The 25,988-nt window shown below is 41.4% G+C and overlaps 1 protein-coding gene across 1 annotated transcript in view; it reads right to left on the reverse strand.

Moving 5' to 3' along the window:
• The window catches only part of mipepa (mitochondrial intermediate peptidase a), a 141,963-nt gene that overhangs the window by 10,732 nt on the left and 105,243 nt on the right, over window positions 1-25,988 (reverse strand). Inside the window, exons 17-18 of the mRNA XM_080197342.1 lie at window positions 19,074-19,195; window positions 14,844-14,917 (exon numbers count right to left, since the gene is read on the reverse strand). Of these exons, the coding sequence (XP_080053468.1) occupies window positions 14,844-14,917; window positions 19,074-19,195 (196 nt within the window). The remainder of the gene's footprint in view (window positions 1-14,843; window positions 14,918-19,073; window positions 19,196-25,988) is intronic.

Raw genomic sequence — 25,988 nt, forward strand, 5'->3', positions numbered from 1 at the left:
CTCCAAACTCTTTGCAATAAAATTCAACATGCCATTTGCCTTCCTAATTGCTTGCTGCACCTAACTTTCGGCTTTCTTTATACAAGCATATCAAATTCTCTTTGAACATCAACACTTAAGTTTCACACCGTTTAAAAATATTCTGCTTTTCTATTCTTATGACCAAAGTGACCAACCAAAATGGAGAAGGCTCAGTTGGGACAATGCCAAACATATTGAGAGGTTTTGTCAGGAACATGCAGAGGTAAGGTCAAGATGTCAGAGGGAACACACAAAATACCAAACAACTCCAATCTTTCTAGCACCACCTGTCCCACAGGTAGCAGTCTCCAAATTGCACATTGGACTTGTCAGCCATCTCAGAACCCATCAAACCAGAATGAAATCAAGCCATCTCAACCCCAAGGTTCTGCCTAAGAAGTCTCCTAGTCAGCTTTTTAAAAGTCATGCAAGATTTTGAGGCCTGATCAAACATGAATTTTAAATAATTTATTTTAGTCCAGGTTTTTTCCATGGGACCCATGGTTAACATTTTAAAAACTATTATAAATAACAATGCTATTAATCTGCATTAATATTCCACAAATCTAGCAGTAAAACTTGCATAATAGATTATAACAAAACTGAACTTAACTCAGTTGATTAAGTGGATAAACATGTCTCAAAATTTTCAAAAGTTAAAAGTTCAAAGTTAAAAATTATGCCCAGTGAAGCCATGCAATTTTTAGAGATGGAAGATTGTTGCCATAGCAGCTGATAGTGAATGCTGCCATATTCCGCTTAGTTGCTCTAGGCAACTTAAGATCACTGATTTAAGTAGATAATGACAAATGATCCCAGGGTCAAGAAATGGGTCACCATCCACTCTAAACCTGAAACTCTCACTGTAAATTTCCTTGGGCAAGTGATAAGGTCACGCTTATTTATTTATGAAGCCTTAGATTTTGTTCATCATGGCTTGAAGACTATACTTTATCGAGAGTTATAGCAACAGAATACAAATAGAATTAAACAATTGTAAACATTAGTTTTACAACAAAACCAAGCTTTTCTGTTTCAGCATTAGGAATTTGAAATTGCAACAGTCATTTCAAATTGGCAAGGGCTGTAAATCAGCAAATCTCAAGCAACTCAGGTCCTGTCCCAAATTGTGGTGATGATAATGTGAACAGGCCAGTCCAAACCACCAAAAGAAAACACAGCAGCTCAAAATCACTTCACTGAAGTGATTTCTGAAGTGCAAACTAAAACTTCCAGAAAATCTTCAAAAATTAAGCAAACCTATAGATAATAATTACTTGCTAAAACTACCTTTTAAGGTGCTAAGGGTGCGTAAGGTGGAGGAGGGAGATGCTTCTCTGGGTCCTTCACATGACTCACAAAAGCCCTCAACGTTGCGGACTCTTACGTGTCCCTCAAGGACAATTAGGAATGGGCAATAAATGCTGGTCCAGCCATGAAGTCCACTTCTCCCATTAAAGAATTTAAGAAAACATTTTGTTGTGGCCTGAGGTTGCAATGGTGCAATTCGTGAGGTAGACCAGAAACTCCTCTCAGGCATGTTGCCTTTATGGGGGGAGGAAGTACCGGTAGAAATGCCAACCCCCTCAGGTTGTCCAAGAGTATCCAGAAATGGTACACTGATGTAGTGTCTGGAAGATCTTTTATGTTGTAAATCTCCCACCTGAGTGCAGGCCCACTGCTCCATTACCAACTCAAGAGAAAATCTTACCTTCATGATGTCACCACAGCACTACTTATTCCTGCTTAGCCATGACTGGGAACTAGGCCAATTGGTGAAAAAATGGGGAACGAACAAGAGAATGGACAGTAAATAGGAGATTGAGGGAAGGAAACAAGATGCAAGCAATGGGTGGGAAAGAGATAATGGTAAAAGAGAGTGGCAAGAAACCAAGGATCAGAGGAGAATGAGACAGGTGACTTGGGTACAAGGGAGAGAGTTGGGGCATAGGGTCAGGTGCCCCAGGAACAAGGGGAAAACTGGAAAAAGGAAGTTGTAGGATGGGGGGCTCAAAGTTGCCTAGAGAGTAGATATCAATGGGTGGGAATTAGTGACAACAACTGGGGTTCAGTGGAGAGATAGCGACAGGGGAAAGTAACGGATCATAATATCATGTGAAGCTTTCCAAAGGCTGGCAAATATTTTCTTTTCTCTTCCCCTTTAATTGACACTATCCTTTAAAATATGACTTGTTTCAATTTTTCCACTTCCAGCAATAATGTGCTCCCAATAGGTGTCCAAATTTGCACCCAAAGCGATGTCTTAGGAAAATGGATTGCAAACAATATGTTTCAATTTGAACCATAAAATAAGTTACATCTTGTGTGTTAATTCATCTGTCACTCAGCATGTCTAAAAACTGGAACGTAATTACAAACAAATATAATGCTTTTTTTTGCCAAATCAGTAGAACTCAAATCCCAGGTTATATTGAATGCATACTATGCCCCAGTGAGGCCACCTGCAGCACTGCATATAGCTTTGAGGCTACAAAATATTGAGGCCATCCACAACCCCAGAAGCACTGCTGTGAATAATAATGAGGCTAAACATAAAGAACTGAGAAATACAACTTGACAAACTAGGGCTATTACTTCTCGAAAAAAGAAATCTCTGGGAGAATTTAATGGATAGAATTTGTATCAATATTTCCTCATGCATAAGGGCAGTTCAACTAGAGGCCAAAGATTCAGGATTGTTCAGGGCCAATTTACAATAGACATCAGAGAGGAATTAGAACCACACAAGTGTTATAGCACAGGAAGTGGTAGTTGGTCCATTGTATCCATGTTGGCTCTTTGTTAACAGCAATTTTGAAGTAATCTGTTGCTCTGCTCTCTCCCTATAACTATATAATTTCCCTCTAATTCAATGTAACTAACTTATCTCCATCTAATATTTGAAAATAACCATTTCTCTGAATTATGCTAAAGGTGTAAATATTGTCCAGTCACAATAATTAAATGACTCTGATAATACATTGTGCATTACAAAATAACTAGCTCATTGGGTGGAATTTTCCCCATTGAAATTGTGCAGTGGCAGGTGGCTCTGGCAGTGCCTATCCTGCTGACCAGAACAGCAGGATCCTGTGCCAAGTTCAGTGCCTGGAATTCATTGATTATGCAGAGGTCAGATCCTCCTGATGGGCCAATCACTGATTCATCCACCCACCCTCAACTGATGGGTTTGAAGGTCCCGGCACCGTATTTAAACACTAGTGCAGAACATCATATCAAGCTCTGCAACCCACCTGTCTTCACCAGGCCCTTCAACATGTCCAGAAGCCAATGCTAAAAGATTAGCAGCTTCAAGGCAGCAGCAGCATCGGTTTTCAGCATGTTTTGGGGAGTGCGGGCCCACCAGCACGTCCTCTCCCCAAGGGATAGCTCAAAGAAGCACACAACCTCACCACTCTGGCCTGGAAGGCCACTTCCCAGGAGGTCAGTGAAACTGTCACCCACCCATGAAGTGTCATCCAGTGCAGGAAGCAGATGAATGATCTCATCCACTTTGCCAGGATAAGTCCTCTCTCAGTTCTGTCCACCATCAAATTCTCAGCATGGAATCATGCACTTAAATGGCTAATCTCTTCACGGATCTCACATATCTATCAACACTCACACTCTCTCTCAACAACTTTGTCATATCACCATCCCATCTGTCTTGTTGGTCCAATCAATCTCCTTCTGGATAAGGCACACAACACACAGAGAATATGCGTCTCATCCAACTGCTGTTCCATCCCCCCTCATCACATCTTACCTTCGTCTCCATACAGACTAAACTTGTGAACAAGTATGAGCAAATCCAGTTGGAGGGAGGGACGGCTGATGTTATCGGCCTCACCAGGTTGACATAGGCTGCTGCAGAGCTTGCTAGCAAGGATAATGATTGCTCCTGTGGTAACGCAGAGCTTGGTCTCCTGCAACAACCAAGTGCAGAAATCAGCTCCATCACTTCACCTAATTCCGCAATTCAAGTGAATAGAACATACTCTGAATTAGCTTCAGCTCAAAACTGTCCTTTTGTCTCTTGCAGGTAGCAGCAGATCATAGCCAGCTAGCAAGCCCAGCAGCTCTCTGATCTTCGGAAGCCAAGTTGGAGGAAGAGACAGAGTTCACCTGCACCGTCAACCAGTTCAGAGACACGCATATCGGTGGGATGTAGTTCTAGGTTCGATTTGGCATCACTTTCTGAAGAACACCTAACAGACATATCCCTGTAACAGTCAGAGGCAGGGACAACCCAGGTCTCTGGCACTCAGAAGACTGCTGGAGAACTGTCACTTGCTCGGTCCCAGGCATATGATAAGCCTCTGGAAGCAGTTGTAGACTTGCTGGTGGAGATGCAAAACAAGGCAGAGGATCATCAGGCAGAGCTTTGACAGTCACTTGTCAGAGACGAGGACATGATGGAGGAGTTCCTCTGTATTCTCTCTGCTGTCATGCTCCAACATTTGAGTACCTCGATGCCACCATGGGAAGGTTGGTAACCACCTTATTCCAGCAGGTCCTACCTGATTTGTGCTTGGTCATGCCCCCCATGGCCACACACTCTAGAGAGCAGTATCAGGATGTAGGCCACATAGGGACAAAGCACTTTGACCTCCTTCCAGATGTCCCAACTCCTCAGGAGTCATGCTGGGGTTCTTTATCACCCACAGGGAGGGCAGCCTGCACTTGGGACAACCCAAGTGCATGCAGCTGTTCAGAGGCCTCTCTGCTTGTGTCTGTATCAACTCCAACAGTGCAAGCTATCAAGGGTGCTTCTGTCCCCAAGCTGGCCAGCATTGACTGCCCACCCCTAGTCACCCGAGGGCAGTCAAGAATCAACCACATTGCTGTGGCCCTGGAGTCCCTTGTAGGCCAGTCTAGGTAAGGACGGCAGACTTCCTTCATTAAAGAGTATTAGTGAACCTGATGGGTTCTTCCAACAATCGACAATGTTTTCATGGTCATCAGTAGATTTTTAATTTCAGATTTACTTAATTGAATTCAAATTCCATAGCTGCCGTGGCAGGTTTCAAATCCAGGTCTCCAGAACATTAGCCGAATTTCTGGATTAGGAGTCTAATAGTAATATCATTAGGGATCGCCTCCACTCTATTCAGAACTCTCATGACTTTGAAAAGCTCTATCAAATTTCCTCTCAACCTTCCCTTTGTTATGGGAAACAGTCCAACTTCTCCAATGTATGTAACTGAAATTTCTCATCCTAGGATGATTCTTGTGAATATGTCTTTCCTGAAGTATGGCTCACAGCACTGGACATAATAACCCTACTAAGGCCAAACCAGTATTCTATTCAAGTTAAATGCAACGTCCTTGCTTTTATACTCTATGCCCTTTCTAATAAAGCTTTGATTGCTGTAGCCTTTATGAATTGCTCTCTCAACCTATCGAGCCACCCTCAATGATTTATGCACAGGTCCCTCTGTTTCTGCACCCGCTTTAAAATTGTACCTGTTATTTTAGTTTGTCTACCTTCTTCTATCCAAAATGAATCACTTCACACTTCTTTGCATAAAATCTCATCTGCTATTCCACCCTTTTAAGTCTTTTTGAAGTTCTACACTATCCTCCTTACAGCTCATAATTCCTCTGTGTTTTGTATTATCTACAAATTTTGAAATTGTGCCCTCTCAACAATGTCTAAGTCAGTAATATGCATCAGGAAAAGCAAGACTCTGAACATCAATCTCTAGGGAACCTCATTACAAACATTCCTCCAGTTTATTAGCCACTACTCTTGTTTTCTATCACTCTGCCAATCTGATATATAAATGTCAGCAACTTGCCTCCAGCAGAACCGGCAGTGATGGGGAAGCACCACAGTAAAGCACCCAAATGAAAAACAAGTCACTGTAGATACCGAAGAGCCCTCAGCGATGATTACTAGATGTAGAAGCCAGAGTGCTGTGCTGTTCATACATCTAGCAAATGCTGACACTTTTTGTGGTTGGTGCAGCTTGGACTCGAGATGTGAGCATTTTGAATAAATTACATATTTGCCTTATTAGCTGGACAGAGGCCACTTCCATTCTCCTGGCTGGGAAAAGCTTGCAAGGCCTCATTATCAGGGCCTCCCTAGCACCCATTCACTGCTGATCCTCATGTGGCTCATCACGTACACCCACCCTGATGTTTCTCCTCCAAATCACTGCTGGACTCATCAGTTGAGAATGCCTTGCACTCCTCTTTGTGCTCCCCTGTAAGTTCCTCTCCCCTTTGCATTCTGCCGCACAGTGAACGACAATGATTAAGATACACAAGTCTGTGTGACTTTAAAGGCATTATCTGATCAGTCGACCACAGCAAAATCTCACTTTGAGCAGACCCAGGCTTCATTCCGTGGTGTCTTTGGAAGGGCATGGCTCAATTGCATCTTTCTACTAACTCAGAGGGGAGTATCCGATGGGAGTCAATGGTTACTTCCTTAAGGGATATCCTAGTCTCCTGTAAACCAGCCATCTCATTGAGGAGAGGATGCAAACAACAATGGCGTCATGGCTACTCTCTGGAGGAATTTGCAGTCACCTGCAGGATGCAGTATGATCACCACATACAATCTCTATGTCCAAGGGGTGGAAACCCCTCCAATTCATGAAAACCCCTGACTGGTCTGTGGGTGTTTTACTGCCTCATATGTGCAATTGCTGGCCCCTTATGTTAACAAAAATCTAAAATAGCCTCAAAACTCCCATTCCCACAGCCTGGCTTTTGTCATCAGTGGTGAACTTAATGAAATTGTCCACTGTCCTAAACGAGTGTCCACCACTCATTTAATAACTGATGGGCTGAAGATTGCGAGATGCTGCAGAGATCCCCTGCTGATCCTTGAAAGGATCTCAAGACATAGAGATTGAGGGCCGCCATGACCTTCAGTGCTATAAGCATTAGATGACTTTCCAAGCAGTTGGGACTGATCTTCCCAGCAATCAACACTGCAAATGGATGTCACCACCTCCCTGGAGAGATGAAGCCTTCTAAAACACTTACACTCTACTGGAATGTTGCCTGCATAGCATAGTGCCAATTCTTTGGGTATACCAGCACATGTTTCCTTCACTGGTCTTTTAACCGTTCAACATCACCATAGAATGCATATAACTGACAGGGTGGATCCTGCTGCCCTGGGACAACAGCCTTCTTCTTCCCACTCCTTCACAGGAAAAACCTTAATCAGTTTGGGCTACTACCATTGCATTCTTTTGCTGCAGCCTGTGCCTTTGATGCTGACTCCTAACCTGCTTTAGATCCCTGTAGACCACTCCGTCGTGATTCCAGGCTGTCTGTGCAATCACTATTACATTGGACCGGTGGAGAAAATAGCAACAAACTGGCCATTAAATTCCCACAACAAACTAATAATTGGCATCCAACTTTTCCCCCCACTCGTCTTCCCTGATATCCCATTCAGGCACAATGAGGTTAGGAACCTGAGCGACATAACCTGCTGACTAGGAGGTTGACTTGCTCACTGGCCAAAAGCAAAATTCTGTCCAGGCCTCTGAAGTGGGGCTTGAACCCACAGCCTCCCAACTCAGATGAATGTGCTACCATTGGACACTGTTGATAGCTATGCTCCAATGAATTAGAAGCAAAGATCTAATAGATCAACTTCAATCTATATGCCAATTGCATTTATATCACTACAAAGCAAACAATTAACACAAAAGTCACAAATAGTTTCAAGTCAGACTTGGCAAATAAGCTTAAAAAAGAGACCAAGACATCTTACCTTGGATTCTGAGTTACAGCCTCAAGAGAGTCTTAAAATGATCAGATTTGATCATTTAAAATGATCAGGTGCTTTTCAGATGAATATATCCAAAATATTCAGATGAATATATCCAAAAGGCTACAATTTGTCCGCAAATTTCAAAATTAAAGTTCCCCAAACAAACAGTTAATGACGTTTTAGTGCCAGTGTTTACTTAAGGGAATACTGTGATCAGAAAGAGACACAACCTTAATATTGCAGACATTGCAACAATTGCATCCTAGTAAAACAGCGTATGATCCAATTTTTCACAAGAAACATGACAAATCTGCTGGGACAAAAGTAATAAATTTGCACCTAGTAGGTGTCTATTATACCTCAATATATCACATTTGAAAATGTGGGACACACCTGACTGCTTCTAATATCATGTACATAAAGCACCAATAGTCTCAAATAAAATGTGCAGAAACTCACAAGAAACTCACAAACAGGAACAAAACTACCCATTAATAACACCACAGAAGAACAAAATCTACCAATAAAGAAAGATCAGTTAGAAAAACTTTGCCAGTAAAGCAACAAGCACATACCAAATCACAAAATAATTTCAAATTACTTGGCTATCACCTTGCTAATAAACAGAGGACAAGATATAAAAAGGTTTCCCATCATGATAAACGCCCAAGTAAATGCATCAGATCATTAAATCTAACAATGAAGTTCTCGCCTTTGTCTGAAATTGCTCACATGTTTTCATTTAGAGCCTGAAGAAGCTTGGGGCACTGCCTTGCTTGTATGCTAACGGTTCAGCCAAGCAGTCAATTCCAAGAAGGAACCATTATCAATATGCAAATCACTTTGACAGACTACACCTCCCAAAATGCAATTAAAATATATTATTGCATTGGACTGGAAGGAAAACGTTATAAATGTGAAGCTGTGGCAATAAGTATTTTGGCTTAATTACAGCTTACCAATTAGAAATCACATTTCGTCTTTGCTACTTGTTTTATTGATATAACAGATCTCAGAGCAACGGCATTTATAAATCAGTTTGCAATGTTAGTTATGTAAGGATTTACTTGAGGATCAGTGGTTTGAATTTTAAAATCCTGTATCTTTGGCAGTCCTCAGATTGTGTGTCACAAGCCAATGGATTCAAGTTCCACTCCAAAGACTTGAGCACAAAAATCTAAACCAGTGCAGAACTGAGGAAATGGTGTACTGTTGCAAGCACTAGCTTACAGATCGAATATTTAAACAAGACCCTATATCATCTAAGGTCAATGTAAGATTCCCAAGGCACTATTTGAAAGAAGGGCAGTCTTGACCAATTGTTACTCCTTCAGTGACATCACAAAAACAGATGATCTGACTATCACATTGCTGCTTATGGGGTTTGCAGTGTGGAAAGTGGCTGCCAGGTCTCTTACATTACAACAGTGTCAAACAGTATTTCTTTGGATGTGAAGTAATTTTGAATGTCTCAAGGTTATGAAGTCATATATAAATGCAAGTCTTTCTTGCTTGCTTTATTCCTAATTCCTTCCCCATCCCATGGCGCTCCTCTCTTCCAACTGACACCAGTTATGCTCAATTCCCCATCAAGTTGCTGTTCTCTAACCCCACTGATTCCCTTGTTTCCATTGTTAACTTCACCTATATTTTCCTCTTCAATGCTTCACTCCAGTGCAACAACTCTGGAAAGACACCGTACTAAAATGTCCCAAATGCACACTAATAAATAATGTAATTAAAGCAATCTACAACAATTTAAATATATAGCATTCAAAAAGCAAAGAACAGTACTGCACAAGAACAGATCCTTCGGCCCACCAAGTCTGTGCTGACACACGCCTTGCTAATCAAATATTTTCTTGCTTCTATGGGGTCCCTATCCCTTTATTCATGTCTCTATCCAGATGCCCCTTGAATGTTGTTATATAATCTGTTTCCACCTCCTTCTCCTGCAGCACATTCCAAGCATTGATGACCCTCTATGTGAGAAAAACTTGCCCTTTACATATTTTTGAACTTCCCCCTCTCACTTTCAACCTACGCCCCCAAGTAATTGACCCTTCGACCCTGGGAAAAAGACTCTGACTATCCAATCTATCCAAGCCTGTCATAATCTCGTAAACCTCTATCAGATCCCCCCATATCCTCCGACGTGCCAATGAAAATAATCCAAGTTTGTTCAACTTTTCTTCATAGTCCATACCCTACAAACCCAGGCAACATCCTGGTAAATCTCTTCGACACCCTTTCCAATGCATCTACATCCTTCCGGAGTGTGGTGACCAGAATTGTACACAATACTTCAAATGCGGCCTAACTAATGTTTTCTGCAACAACAACGATTCTTCAATTCCTATACTCAACACCCCGAACAATGAAGGCCAGCATGGCATACGCCTTTTTGTCCATTTTGTCCACTCAAGTTGCCTTCAGGGAACTGTGAATCTGCACACTTAGATCCCTCTATATGACAATACTTCTAAGGGCTCTACCATTTACTGTATACTTTCCTTCTGTAGTAGACCTTCCAAATTGCATCACTTCCCATTTGTCTGGCTTAAATTCCACCCTAATAAGAAATCTCACAACACCAGGTTAAAGTCCAACAAGATTCCACCTGCCATCTTTTGGCCCAGGTCTCCAGCCAATTTATATCCTGCTGTTTCCTCTGACAATCCTCCTATCTGCTACTCCCCCAATTTTTGTATCATCTGCAAATTTACTAATCAGACCACCTACGTTTTCCTCCAAATCATATAATATGTATTACAGAGGCCCCAGCCTCTTTGTGGAACACTGCTTGTCACAGACTTCCAGTTAAAAAAAATACCCCTCCACTGCTGCTCTCCACTTTCTATGCTCAAGCCAGTTTTGTATCCATCTTACCAGCTCACCTTGGGCGCTATATGTCTTCATCTTTTGTGTCAGCCTGCCATGAGGAACCTTATCAAAGGTTTTACTAAAGTCCACGCATACAACATCCACTGCCCTGCCCTGGTCAATTTTTCTTGTCACTTCCTCAAAGAATTAGATCAAGTTTGTGACACATGAACAAAAACACCTCCCCATCGCTAATAAGCCTATTCCCTTCTAGATGTGAGTATATCCTGTCCCTAAAAATCTTCTCCAATAATTTCTCCACCACTGATGTAAGGCTCACATGCCTGTAATTTCCCAGATTATCTCTTCTGCCTTTCTTAAACAGAGGAACAATGTTAGCTATTCTCCAATCCTCTGCTACCTCACCCATGGCTAAAGAGGATACAAAGATTTTGGCCAAAGCCTCAGCAATTTCTTCTTCTTTCAGAATTATGGGATAGACCCTATCTGACCCTTATCCACCCTAATGTTTTTCAAAATTTCCAATACCTCCTCCCTTTTTATCTCAACATGTCCTAGAATGTCAACATCCTCCTTTCTACACTCACCATCCATCACATCCTTCTCCTCTATGAATACAGATGCAAAGTACTTGTTAAGGACCTCACCCACATAAGAACATAAGAAATAGGAGCAGGAGTTTTTCTTTTCATAGCAGAGTCTAGGATGACCAAATTAACCCAATCATTACCTAGACATGGTCTGATCCAATCATAAAAGATGCTGCTGATTCATCTGTGCTCATTGCAAAGGTAGGAGAATGGGATGAGAATCATATCAGCCAAGATTGAATGGCGGAGCAGACCCGATGGACCAAATGGCCTAAGTCTGCTCCTATATCTTATGGTCTTATTTGAGGCTTCCCAGGACCTGGCACCAATCAGCTTGTAAACATTCTAATACAAATGTCTGAGCAAATGATGGTGTTGGCACCTGACTTATTTTGTCTCAATCTGCATCTGAGCCTCTAGGAGGTATTTAGTTTTCAGTTCCAACTAGCAAACCGTCTGTTCTTGCACTTCAGTGAACTATTGCTGAGGTTTGTCTTTTTTTTTGACCATTGACCTATTTTACACCTTGCGAGCCGGTCAAACATCTGACTGATGAAGGCCAGAACTGCAATTTCCCATCCAGCCATCTCTCAGTGTCCATTACCCAGAGGGCGTCACAAGCAGGAGTAACATAGTTCAGTCTCAGATTAACTGTAATTACAAAATTAAAGAATGAAACAGAATTTACATTCGTTCTTCAAATTAGCAAGAAAATTTTACATAGGAATTTCCCAGATTTCCTACAGCTCCTCACACATCTCATCCTCGTCTTTAAACCTCTCTCATTTCATCTTTTCCTGGCACCCATTGTCATGTCCACAATTTCCCCTCATTCCGCCCTCCCCCAGCACCCCCAGTCTCACTTTCACAATTTCCCCCTCATTTTACGCTCTTCCAGCATCCCTGGTCTCACTTTCACAATCTCCTCCTCATTCCAGCCTCCCCCAACACCCCTAGTCTCACTTTCACAATCTCCTCCAACTACTTTCTGTCTTCCAAATTCTACTCTACTTCATGTTTCAGACTTCTTTCATACCAGTTTGATAGTTATTCCTTTGATGATTATAGCCTATTCTTTCAAACTCCCTTGGCATATTGAACTTGTCACTGTCCTCACATTTATAAAATATTGAAGGTGCCTCCTCTTTTATGAAACTTTTGCTCTTCCTAACTCCTTTTTGTTGTCCTACTTTTGATCCTACTCCCTCTGTTGATCCTCTTTCTGTACGGCACTTCAACGTCTCAGTACATCATTTCCAGGACCTAGCTATGGCTAAAAAAAAACTATTAGTGTCCATACCTAGTTGCACCTAGATAGTGATGTGGCATTTTCATGAACATTTCCAGTCCATGTTCTGAAGATATTCCCATGACAGAGTTCCAGGATTTTGACCCATTGGCATTGAAGGAATGGTGATTTACGCTAAAGATTTGCCGGTGTGTGACCTAGAGGGAAACTTGGAGCTAATGATATTTCTTCTATTCATTCAAGAGATGTGGGCTTCATGGGTTAAGCCAGTATTTATTGGCCATCCTTAACTGCCTTTCAGAAGGTGGTGGTAAGCTTCCTTCTTGAACTATTGCAGTTTCTGAGGTGTAAGTCCAGGCACAATGCTGTTAGGGAGGGAGTTCCAGGTTTCTGACCCAGTGACAGTGAAGGAACAGCAACATGTTTCCAGGTGACGTGAAGAGAAACTTCCACCTGGTGGTATTCCCACGTCTCTGCTGCCCTTGTCCTTTTAGATGTCAGCAGTTGGAAGGTGTGGTCAGAGGAGCTCAATGAGTTCCTGCAGTGTGATACAAATCCAACTGATGTTAATTATGAGGGTGGCCCAGTTTGGAAACACTAGTTTCCAAGGAAAGATTAAGGGGCCACAGAACCAGCCAACTCATAGTATTACTCTTATTAAAGATTATTTATTACAATAAAGAAAGAATACACATACACAAGGCTTCACTAGTTAGGCCAGCATTTATTGGCCTTCTCTAATTACCCTTAAGAAGATGGTTGTGAGCTACCTTCTTGAACTACTGTAGTCCATCTAGAGTAGATGCATCCACAATGCTGTTAGGGAGAGAGTTCCATCATTTTGATATATTTCCAAGTCAGGATGGTGTCTTGGAGAACATAAGAACATAAGAAATAGGAGCAGGAGTAGGCCATCTGGCCCCTCGAGCCTGCCCCGCCATTCAATAAGATCATGGCTGATCTGTCGTGGCTCAGTTCCACTTTCCCGCCCTCTCCCCATAACCCTTAATCCCCTCGCTTATCAAAAACCCATCAACCCGCGTCTTAAAAATATTTAGCAAGGTAGCCTCCACCACTTCAACGGGCAGAGAATTCCAGAGATTCACCACCCTTTGAGTGAAGAAGTTCTTCCTCAACTCCGTTCTAAACCGTGCCCCCCCTTTATCTTGAGGCTGTGCCCCCTAGTCCTACTGTCCTTTCTGAGCGGGAAGAGTCTCTCCACCTCTATCCTATCCATCCCATTCATCATCTTATACGTCTCAATGAGGTCTCCCCTCATTCTTCTAAACTCTAACGAGTACAAGCCTAGTTTATTCAGCCTCTCCTCATAGCTCAACCCCCTCAACTCCGGCATCAGCCTAGTAAACCTCCTCTGCACTCCCTCCAAGGCCAAAATATCCTTGCGTAAGTACGGCGCCCAAAACTGCACACAGTACTCCAGCTGCAGCCTCACCAATGCCCTATACAGCCGCAGCAAGACCTCATCTGGCTCCACACACAAATTCCCTCCACTGTCTTCGAGTGGACCTACCCTTTCCTTAGCTACCCTCTTCCTCCTTATATACACATAAAAAAGTCTTGAGATTTTCCCTAACACCACCTGCCAAGAACATTTCATGGCCCTCTTTCACCCTTTTAAGTCCTTATTTAAACTCATACAGCTAACAATCAAACTATACTGCTATGAATTAGAACGCTGTTCCAGCCTTTGTGGGAGTTCAGAAGAAATACGTTATTTGTTTAGCGAAAACCTCTACAGTGAATCAAAACCATTCTTGTATTAATAAAAACTGCCATAGAATGTGCATAACAATTCCCTATTATTATGAAACCATATTGTTTGGCAGTCCATAATTTGATGGCTCTCCTTTCGAGGACTTGTAGCTAGTATTTTTTTAAAATTGAACCTGACCTAACATCAGTAACATATGTCATAATGAAGTCTAACAGACCAAGTAGGCCAAAATTTCAATATGTTACAATGCTATAAAAATGTTATCAGCACAAAAAATTGAACAGAAGTTAAAATAGAGAACATTAGACATTCTGAACTGTTTTTTTTCAATAAACAGAAGCACAAACAGTACACAAAGTCTTCAAATTCAAATGCTATATTACATTTGAAGCAGTATCAGAGTCTTTGCTGGCAACAAGATCCACCCAAGTTTAGCCTTCCTGTACAGGTCAGCAAAGCTACCTCTACCAAATTGTTTATGAAACCTTTTCTGACATCAGATGAGGTCCTCCGCCAGGAAGTTAATTCTGAATGGGCCTTTCCACAACTGTGCATGCTCCTTTTTCCTTTCACAAAAGCTACCCTACAATATACACAAAGGTGAGCAGCCTGGATATATATTTTGGAGTGAAAGCAAAATTAAAAATCAATTTATTTTACCTTCAACCATGGACATTGGTACTTTTCCACCACCATGTGCCAGCATCTCTCTGCGATAGCGTTCTCCCACAGCTCTGAGGAGAGAGAGGTAATGTTAAACCACATGCACTTTTAACTTGCTTTTGATCAGCCATTCCAGAGCAGAGTTGGACCTAATTTAAAATGCTGTAGCGACAGATTTAAAATGATACACTTATCATATTATAGGAAAGTGCTGAAACAAATTAGCCGTTCTTGGCTCACTTCTTTTAGCCTGAAAGTAGTGAGCATTACCTTGTCAAATTTGTGTTTACAAATGACATCAGTGTGCCTGTTGTATCATCTAAACACCAAAAAAAAATGTATTTACCCCTCTCTCTGGGAAAAGGAATAACTTCCATGTCACATAGTTTAGTAAGCTATGGGCCTTGGGCCTGTATATCAGGAAATGTGTATCACCATCCAATAATACAACTGATACTTAGCACCCATTACATGGCAGCTGCAATGGAGGGAAGCAGGGCGATTTTAAATATTTTTCTCTGGGTATTCCTGATCTTCCATTAAGAATATTTAGCTAACTTGCAGCTGGACTGTTGGATTGTAAATAACACCAACTTGTATTTATATAGCACCCTTAAGATAATAAAACATTCTAAAGCTCTTCACAACAGTTTTATGAAGCAAAATTTAATACCAGGTCACAGTGATATTTGGATAGATGAGGAAAGAGAGACAAAAAGGTAAATATTCCAGTGCTTAGGACATTCATAGCTGAACACAGCCACCAATGGTAATCTGCTAGACCGTGTCCTTCTCCCCCATATCTCAAAACATTCATGTGGCCTCTTCGTAGCCATTGGAGCTCTTCCAGTTTTGAAAGCCCTGCTAACGAAGCACTCTTTAAATGTGACAGCACAACGTACTGGGAGCTATACTTAAATGAGATTGCCGTGCAAGATAAGAACATAAGAACATAAGAAATAGGAGCAGGAGTAGGCCATCTAGCCCTTCGAGCCTGCCCCGCCATTCAATAAGATCATGGCTGATCAGTCATGGCTCAGTTCCACATTCCTGCCCTCTCCCCATAACCCTTAAACCCCCCTCTTATCAAAAACCCATCAACCCGCATCTTAAAAATATTTAGCGAGGTAGCCTCCACCACTTCAACGGGCAGAGAATTCCAGAGATTCACCACCCTTTGAGTGAAGAAGTTCCTCCTCAACTCCATTCTAAACCGCCCCCCCCTTTATCTTGAGGCTGTGCCCCCTAGTCCTACTATCCTTTCTGAGTGGGAAGAGTCTCTCCACCTCTATCCTATCCATCCCATTCATCATCTTATACGTCTCAATGAGATCTCCCCTCATTCTTCTAAACTCTAACGTGTACAAGCCTAATTTATTCAGCCTCTCCTCATAGCTCAACCCCCTCAACTCCGGTATCAGCCTAGTAAACGTCCTCTGCACTCCCTCCAAGGCCAAAATATCCTTGCGTAAGTACGGCGACCAGCTCAGCTCAGTTAAGTCTAAGTATAGCCGACAGTTGATTCCTCTGCACAAGAAACAATACTTTTCACTGTATCCCAATACATTTGACAATAAATCAAATCAAATCAAATGCTGGTTTAATAACATTTCAAAAAATCGAAGTGAAATACCCAAAGTATTTTTTCTTGTGCTCTATAGAGTACATAGAGGAGAAAGAAAGGAGGTTACAGAATATAGTGTTGCAGTCACAGATGGGGTGTAGAGAATGATCAGCTAGTGGTAGGTCCATTCAAAAACCTGATGGCAGCAGGGAAGAAGCTGTTCTCGAGTCGGTTGGTACGTGATCTCAAAGTTTTGTAGCACATGCAATGTTGTTGTCCAAACAATATTTATGGTAAGGCAGCAAGCAATGACAAAACTGCCATTAAATAATTTTGGTGTAAACAAATCTAGATTATGCAATGATGAGATAAGAATTGGTTTACTCATTTATCAAGAATAAGACACCTACCAACAAAATCTTTTGAACTTATTAAATAAGTAATTCAAATACGTAGAAAAATAAACTTAAATTATGAACAAATAACAAGAACTAGCCAATTGATGAACCTACAGATTTTGCTTATGGTAGATGTCTCTATGCCAGAGTAAAATGTTCACCCTCATGCAGAGGGTGATTTCACCTTCATCCACAAAACATCTCCTTTCTCCACTACCCAGGAAGGACAAAGAAAGTCGAGAACTATCGCCAATCCAGGAATCGCCTAGGAAAAGATTTTTTTGTTCGCATGCTTGAACATAATGGCCTAGGTTTTCCAATCACAACTAAAGTCATAAATCATTCAGCACAAGAGACCATTTAACTCTTAAGCAACTATTTCAATGAGTCTATTTTAATAGGTTACAATCAGCACTTCAGTAAGGAAACATTGCCAATGTTGGGAAATTGCATAAGAATTTGCTGTTTAACAATAATTGTAAAACCCATAACCCGGTTTAAATATGAATTTTCCAATGTAGCCACTCAATTTAACCAAATTGACTGAAGAATTGGAATAATTACCTTAGCATAGAAATGGAATAAAGCAAAGATCTATGAATGCCTTCGATTCAGCAGAACTTTTACTCTCTCCCACATTGCTTGGCATCTATTCATTTAATTATTTCTGTCTGTTCTTCTTCCCTCTCTGTAAAATGCCTCAGGACATTTCTACATTAAACATAATATGCACATACAAGCTATTATTGTCTAAAAATGAGCACCATGGAATAGATTAGATGGGTTTACTCTGTTTGTGTGTGTGTGTGTGTGTGTGTGTGTGTGTGTGTGTGTGTGTGTGTGTGTGCACGCGTATGCGCGCGTGTGGTTTGGTGGTAGTGGTCACTCAACCGAATTGCCGGTCTTAAGAGCCCTGCAGTGGAGGAATTATTAAAGACAGCTAGACATTACTCCACAATGATAGGAGCATTCGGAAGGAATCGCAGGACCTCTCTTAAGCTATCCTTGCACAGCATAGATTAATTGCCAGCCTATCCTCACAACCAAAGGGCCAGATGATTGAACAGGTTGGTAAAAGGGAAAGAATAAATACACAAGAGCTTTTTGGAAGTTAAAGAATTATTTTCACAGTTGTGACATCATTGGCTAGGCCAACATTTATTGCCAAGTCCCAAATGCCCTTAGGAAGATGGTGCCGCTTCGTAAACTACTGAAGTGCATGTTGTGAAGGTACTTCCATAGTGCTACTGGGAAGGAAATTCCAGGAATTTGACCCAGCAACTGTGAAGAAAGAACAACATAGTTCCAAGTCAAGATGATGCAAGGCTTGGAGGGAGACTTGCAGGTGGTGGTATATACCAATTGCAATGATGCTACTCCTCCAAGAGATAATGTTACTTGCAAAGCAAAGCTATTAAAACATCCTTGAAATGCTAAGTGTGCAATAATATAAATTAAAACTCAGTTGGGCTACAAAGTCAAAACATACTTTTGGATGATCTATAAGGTTTAAACACATTTTGCTCTTAAACACATGAAAGCAACTACACCAGGCAAAATGAGGCTCAAAGACCCTAAAATGCAGCCAATTTGTTTAATTCAGGCCTGTGAATGTGGCAGCCAGGCTTAAGCTTACCCTTTACTTGACAATTAATTGTAAGAATAAAAAGAAATTAAAAAAGACACCACCAGATATTCTTTATTGTATGCTTAAAATGCCATCAGGCATTTAAATCAATCAATTTGGAAGTTTCTTGCTGTTGTAGTAATTTCTGCATTCTCTCACTCTGCACTCAGTCTAAATTTTAAAAATTCTGCTTATGCAACACATTTTCCATCCAAGTCAACATTTAAAAAATTTCAGATTATATATTTATTCTTTAAGAAACCATTTTAACGCATAGAGTCATGTCACACAAAAGGAGGCCATTTGGACAATGTGTCATCTCTTTGAAAGAGGAATACAATTCGTCTCTCTTCCCTTCTCTTTGCCCATAGCCCTGCATTTTTCATGTTTTCATGTAAACTCTAATTCCCTTTGATAGTGACGATTGGATCTGCTTGCACCAACTTTTCAGGCAGTACATTCCAGATCATAAAATTTATCTTAAAAATCCCAAATGTCCCCTCGATTTCTTTTTGTCAATTATTTTCAATCTGCGTCCCTTGTTACTGCATTCCTAAAGTTTCTCTTCATAATACAGAACACAAAGTCCCATTTCTTTGTGATTGATCACAATTATTTTCACGTTCTCATTTTCTAACCTGTTAAGTGGATCCTTCATGAAACATTGCTTCCAAACCATGGAGGCTACGGCTCTCGACATTAGGTAGGAATAATACTTGGCACCATATCCAACAAGGTGGCTAAAACGGAGCTGCCATGCCTAAAAATAAAACAAAACTGTTAGCCTTTGCCCACATTTCCAGAATTTGAAAATATTTTGTGATGCTAACCAATAAATATATTTGAGATTAAACCTTTTTCATCACAGTACAAGAATGATATTGTAGCCACTGAAAAGATACAGAAGAAAGCTACAAGAATGATTTGAGGGGATGGAGGGATTGGATTATTAGGAATGAGAGGAGATATGATTGATGGCTGCAGGATTCCAAAAGTACAAGATACCCTAACAAGTTATTTTCACTTCATCTAGCGCAACAGAACCAGAGCTAATGGCCTTTGCTTGAAACGGGATAAATTCAAAATTAATCTGTGGAAACAATATTTTTGTGAGTGAATAGTCTATTATCCCTTGGGAATGGGGAAAGCAGATAGCATTGATGAATTCAAATGCAATTTAGACACATTTCTTTAAGAAAATAACACTTCTGGATACAGGATACGTTTGCGAAAAATTACAGGTTTAGCAGGCTTGAGATATCAGGTGACTTTAGATCTACTGTTTCCAAAATCTTCAGGGATGTTCCTTACGTCAAAGTGAATTAAAACATAGTCTTAATTCATCTAGGAATTCCTGTGTTCCTAAGCAGAGAGCACTTGTCAAGATGCCTCTTTTTCTTCCTTAAATATCAGGCAGTATTTTAACATTCAAAAAGTAATGATTATTTTACTGATTATAACTAACATTGCTGATATAATTCTAAACAAGAATAAAAACTTTTTTAAATTGAGTGTTGTTTGGAAACAGAGATAGCTTAAGCAATTAATTGTCTTTTGCATGCTAGGAATAAGATACAACTTTAAGTTTAAGCTTAATTTGTGTTTCTCTATTTGTGCAATAAACGTAAAACTTAAGTTCAGCTTCACGTTAAACACATGTGCCAACAAGACTCTGAGTTCTAATTTCATTTTGCCTGCATTGTAATCAAGGGTTTAAGAGCAATTGCAATTAGTTTTAAAAAAACTACACTTACTTAAAAACCAGAAGCTCACATTGAAAAGCAGAAACATTTGTGATTTTGCCTGAAACCTGGAAACTGAGAAGCAAGAAGCTTTCTACAGGAGCTGCCAATTCAAGCAGGATAATACCAGATGCAGAAAGCAAGTCCCAGAAGCTAAAGAATAGAAAGTTCCAGAAACTAGGGAAACTAAAAGGGGCAAGTCCCAGGAAGACGAAAGAACAAAGAACTAGAATGTGAACGAGATACACTGGGTGTGGACCATGAGGCCTTGCCTCCTGCCTCAAAGATCATGTCATAAAAAAGTTAAATGAGCGCGGATGGGGCTACTTGAATTCTGCTGCTTTCATGAAGTCTGTTTAACACCTTCTTACAGAACAAATCATGCCTAAGATGTCCTGGAGATATCCATGTTCATAACATTAGCACCAGCTAGATCTGATCATCATTAGGTGTCACTCACTGAACAACATTCTCAACACACACAGCTACCACAATGGTGACTGTGATGTAGATCATTCCCTGTGCATCAGGGTTAGGATACAACACTTCAAAATCTTTTCATTCAAAACAGAAACGTACACGGGACGCAAGAACAGAAAATTGCTGACTGGTTCGACACCAACACCACTGATGGAACCTGTCATTGAAGCCAAGTAGGTCGCTCTCATTAATTACAAGAGCTGAGCAAGAAGACTCAATGTTCAAACCAGTCGAAGTAAGATCCAAACTGCTAGCCCTGGATAACGAAGGAGGTAAAGTGTTAAATTAAAAGCGGATGCGTTTAGAGTAGCTAAGAGTAGTGGGCAAGAGGACTGGGAGAGATTTAAATGTCAACAAAGAATGACAAAGAAGTTGATAAAGGAGGGTAGGATAAACTATGAAGCTGGGCTAGCGCTTAATATAAAAAAGGATAGCAAGAGTTTTTATAAATATATAAAAAGGAAGAGGCTGGCTAGGGTGAATGTTGGACCCTTAGAGGATGAGAGGGGGGACGGGGAAAATGGCTGAGGCCTTGAATAACTTTTTTATTTCAGTCTTCACGGAGGAGGACGTGAATAATTTGCTGGGTGTTAGCGATGGAAAGATGGTAGGAGTGGAGGGTCTGAATGACATTATTGTTACTAGAGAGGCAGTGCTCGACAGACTGAAGGGAGTGATTGTGGACAAGTCCCCAGGACTGGATGGAATGCATCCAAGGGTTCTGAAAGAAATGGCGGAGGGGATAGTGGATGCCTTGGTGATTATTTTCCAAACGGCGCTGGATTCCGGGGAAGTGCCAGAAAATTGGAAAACGGCTAACGTTATGCCGTTGTTTAAGAAGGGTGGCAGGCAAAAGGCAGGGAATTATAGGCCGGTTAGTTTAATGTCTGTTGTAGGTAAAATGTTAGAATCCGTGATCAAGGAGAAAATAGCGAGGCATCTTGAGGAGAATTGTTTGATAGAGCAGACGCAGCACAGTTTCGTTAAGGGGAAGTCGTGTCTGACAAATTTATTGGAGTTCTATGAGGATGTGTCTAGGGCGGTGGATAAAGGAGAGCCAGTGGATGTGGTGTTTCTTGATTTTCAGAAGGCGATGGGCAAGGTGCCTCACAAGAGGTTATTACAGAAGGTCAGGGGGCATGGAGTTGGGGGTAGGGTGTTAGTGTGGATAGAGGATTGGCTGTCAAATAGGAGGCAAAGAGTGGGGGTCAATGGGTGCTATTCGGATTGGCGGTTGGTGACTAGTGGAGTGCCCCAGGGATCGGTGCTGGGGCCTCAGCTATTTACCATTTATATAGATGATCTAGAGGAGGGAACCGTGTATGGTGTCGAAATTTGCTGATGACACCAAGATTGGTGGAACGACAAATTGTGCGGAGGGTGTGGAGAGTCTGCAGAAGGATCCAGATAGGCTGGGCGAATGGGCCAGGAACTGGCAAATGGAATTTAACGTAGGCAAATGTGAGGTGGTCCACTTTGGTAGGAATAATGGTAGGAAGGACTATTACTTACATGGCGAAAAACTGCAGCAGGCGACGGTGCAGAGGGAGCTTGGGGTCCTTGTGCATGAGTCACAAAAACCCAGCCTACAGGTGCAGCAGGTGGTCAGGAAGGCCTTCATAGCGAGGGGGATTGAATATAAAAGTAGGGAGGTCTTGCTGCAGCTGTATAGGGCACTGGTGAGGCCGCAGCTGGAGTACTGTGTACAGTTTTGGTTGCCGCACTTACCCAAGGATATTTTGGCCTTGGAGGGAGTGCAGAGGAGGTTTACTAGGCTGATACCGGAGTTGAGGGGGTTGCGCTATGAGGAGAGGCTGGATAAACTAGGCTTGTACTCGTTAGAGTTTAGAAGAATGAGGGGAGATCTCATTGAGACGTATATGATGATGAATGGGATGGATAGGATAGAGGTGGAGAGACTCTTCCCGCTCAGAAAGGACAGTAGGACTAGAGGGCACAGCCTCAAGATAAAGGGGGGGCGGTTTAGAACGGAGTTGAGGAGGAACTTCTTCACTCAAAGGGTGGTGAATCTCTGGAATTCTCTGCCCAATGAAGTGGTGGAGGCTGCCTCGCTAAATATTTTTAAGACGCGGGTTGATAGGTTTTTGATAGGCAAGGGGATTAAGGGTTATGGGGAGAGGACGGGAATGTGGAACTGAGACACGACAGATCAGCCATGATCTTATTGAATGGCGGGGCAGGCTCGAGGGGCTACATGGCCTACTCCTGCTCCTATTTCTTATGTTCTTCTGTTCAGTGCACAATGACTACAGGTTACAATTTTGTCAGAATATCCAGACGTCCTATGACACTGGGAATTCGAGGAGCTTGCATGGAGAAACCTTCCAGGCAATGGGACTATCAGCAAAGAGAATAGCTCAATTGAAAATAAAAGAAGAGGATTTCATCACTGACTGCAATAACAGTTGGAAAGATAGCTAAAGCATTATCTTGAGTTGTGCTCTAGGGAGAACAAGCAAGCTCTAGACACAATAGAAAGCCTGACTGTCACAGAAGAGCTGGATAACAAACTCACAGTGGAGGAACTTAGCAAAGCTATTGACTCACTTGCTATGGGCAAAGCTCTAAGTGCTGATGATATACTGCCTGAACTCATCAAGCTCGGGAAACCAGCACCCCCTGCCAAACTTCTCTTTCTACCTGAAGTAGTAGGCAGTTCCCTAGGATATGCTCAATGCAAATATTATGGCCCTGTCCAAGAACAAGGGTGATCATAGAGACTAACAATTATCGAAGCATTTTCCTACTAAGCATCATGAGAAAAGTATTTACCCCTGTTGACAGGTTGCAGATCCTGGCTCAACGCATCAAACTCAAAACCCTAGTGTGCCTTCACTACTGGAAAAGCTACAATTAAGACGATCTTCCAATCTGACAGCAGCAAGAGAAATGCTGCTCTCAAAGGAGACCACTATACATTGTCCTCACTGATCTAAAAAAGGTACTGGACCACATTAGCAGAGACAGACTATTTATATTGCTGGAGAAAGTTGACTGTCTACCGATGCTGCTTAATGTCATCTCCTCTCACGTGCTGATTTGAATCTTCCTCTAGTAGGATATGCCTGGCTCATGTCCAGTTTTGAAAACGTCTTGCTTCCTGCAAAAGCTGAAAACAAAATCTTCCAATGTAGGTAATGGATAAGCATCTAACTTTGAAACCTAGTTAATGGTGAGCCTGTAGTCACTACATGTGTGCACCATACCATCATTTTTAAGGACAGGAGCGATTAGTCCTTTTGACCTTTTTGCTTGCAACCTTTCTTCATTTGATGCAGCATCCTTGTCTGGACACCAACATTAGCTTTCTGAATATCTTTAGCATTACTGGCAAATATTTCCATGCCCTGCAAAATTTCTATAGCTTTCTTAAAGTCAATGAGTGCGGCTTTCCCCAACAACGAATGCTGAATGCAGGCCTCGTTAATGTTGAAGACCAGTCAATCTCTGAACATATCTTCAGAAACCGTTCGTTCTGAAAGCTAGCATAATTCTGCCACAGAGTTAGTTACCAATTAGAAGATGCATAGCTTTTTGAAAATGGCTATGAAATTTGTATCTTTGAACAATCACCAAGGACTTTATGGTGATTCTGGGCCAATGCAACGAAATTTGCTAATGAAATCTCCCCTGGCTTCTGTAGCATGGCATCAACTGATAAGTCTTCACTCTACATACACTCAAGAGAATAGAGCATTGCTTCACTGCATCTTCTAATCAATTTGCTAAAAACAAAATGCTGCTACCTCTGCATGTATTCAGCCCAGTCCTTGCTTCTCTCATTGAACTCACCAACCATCCCAAACACAGCCATGGTGCTGCTCGTGTTGCCACGCTGAATGGCAAAAAACTTTGTTTTTCTTTTGCCATTTTCTCCTTGTCACTAAAAAGATGTGGTAACTTGAGGCCACAAATAAGGCAGTTGAATGTGTTACTTAGAAAGAGAAAATACTTTATATAAATAATGAAGTTTAACAATAACTCAGCAGAACAGTAATAACCACGAAAAAAGGAGCTTACAGAGCATCCTAATGCAGACTGTAAAACCATCAAAGTGAGCACATGCTCAGAATCCTTAACAGATGCCAGTAAAACAACAACATAGTAAAGACTCTATACTCAAAATGAGACTGTATATATTTGTGACTTGGATATTGGGAATAGAGTAAAATTTTAAAACTTCCCAATGATACTAAACTTGAAGCTGTGGTTAACTGAGAATAGCAGTTGACTACAATAGAATGTGATAGGCTGGCAGAATGGGTAAGCAAGTGGCAGATGGAATCTAATACAAAGAAGTACGAGGCGATGCATTTTTGCAGAGGGAAAAGGAGATGCAATACAGACTGAACAATATGGTTCCCAAGAGTTTTCAGGGATGGAGTACCTGAGGATTAATGTCAATTAATCTTTGAGGGCAGCAGGACATTCTGAGAGTAATTGGCAAAGCACTCGGGATCTTGGGCTTTATAAATAGAGGTATTGAGTACAAAGCTGTGAAGTTATGCTGAACCTTTCTTAAGATCTTGTTAGGCCACAGCTAGAGTATTGCAATTAAATGCTGCTAACACTTTGTGAAGGTCCTAGACATGATGCAGTGGAAGTTTCCTGAATGGCTCCAGGGATGAGGGAAAACTGGATTGTTCCTCTTGGAGCATTGGAGATTGAGGGTAGATTTAATAGAAGTGTACAAGATTATGCCAGATTTAGATAAGGTAGACAAGAAGAGTGATGAACATGTGGAACAGATTATCAGCTAGCAAAGACGGAACAGAAATCTTTGACGAGGCTTAAAAATGGATTAAGCAAATACTTGTCAACTAGTAAGATTCAGTGTTACTGATTGAAAAATGAATCAAAGAGATCTTGTGGTAAGTTAAATGAATTGCTCAACTCTTGCCTCACTGTTCGTTGGAGCGAGCGGAGAGGAAGTTGCACAGAGTAAAGGTAAGCGAATGCCTTTGTAAAGATTTTCGTGGGCTTTTTAACAGTATTTCTGCTTTAAAAGTTAAACAGGAAGTGGGCCACGGGGCTTTGTGGGAAGGGATTTTTACCGCGCGAAGTATAAAAGGAGGGTTGCAGTGGGAGGGAGGGAGGGAGGATGGACCCAAAAGCCTCAGCCCCTGAATCTGCACAACTGGTTTGGAGATTCTTGCTCCCAGTGTGGACAAGAACGAGGGCTGCAAGATTGACGAGCAAACTGTGGTACAGACACAGGTCAAAGAGAAAGAAGTAAAGAGGAATGTAGTGGTAATTGGGGATAGTGTAGTTAGGGGCATAGACACTGTCCTTTGTGACAATGATAAAGAT

Source organism: Carcharhinus amblyrhynchos, chromosome 10, assembly GCF_965287045.1.
Source record: "Carcharhinus amblyrhynchos chromosome 10, sCarAmb.v2.hapA, whole genome shotgun sequence".
Classification (NCBI taxonomy): domain Eukaryota; kingdom Metazoa; phylum Chordata; class Chondrichthyes; order Carcharhiniformes; family Carcharhinidae; genus Carcharhinus; species Carcharhinus amblyrhynchos.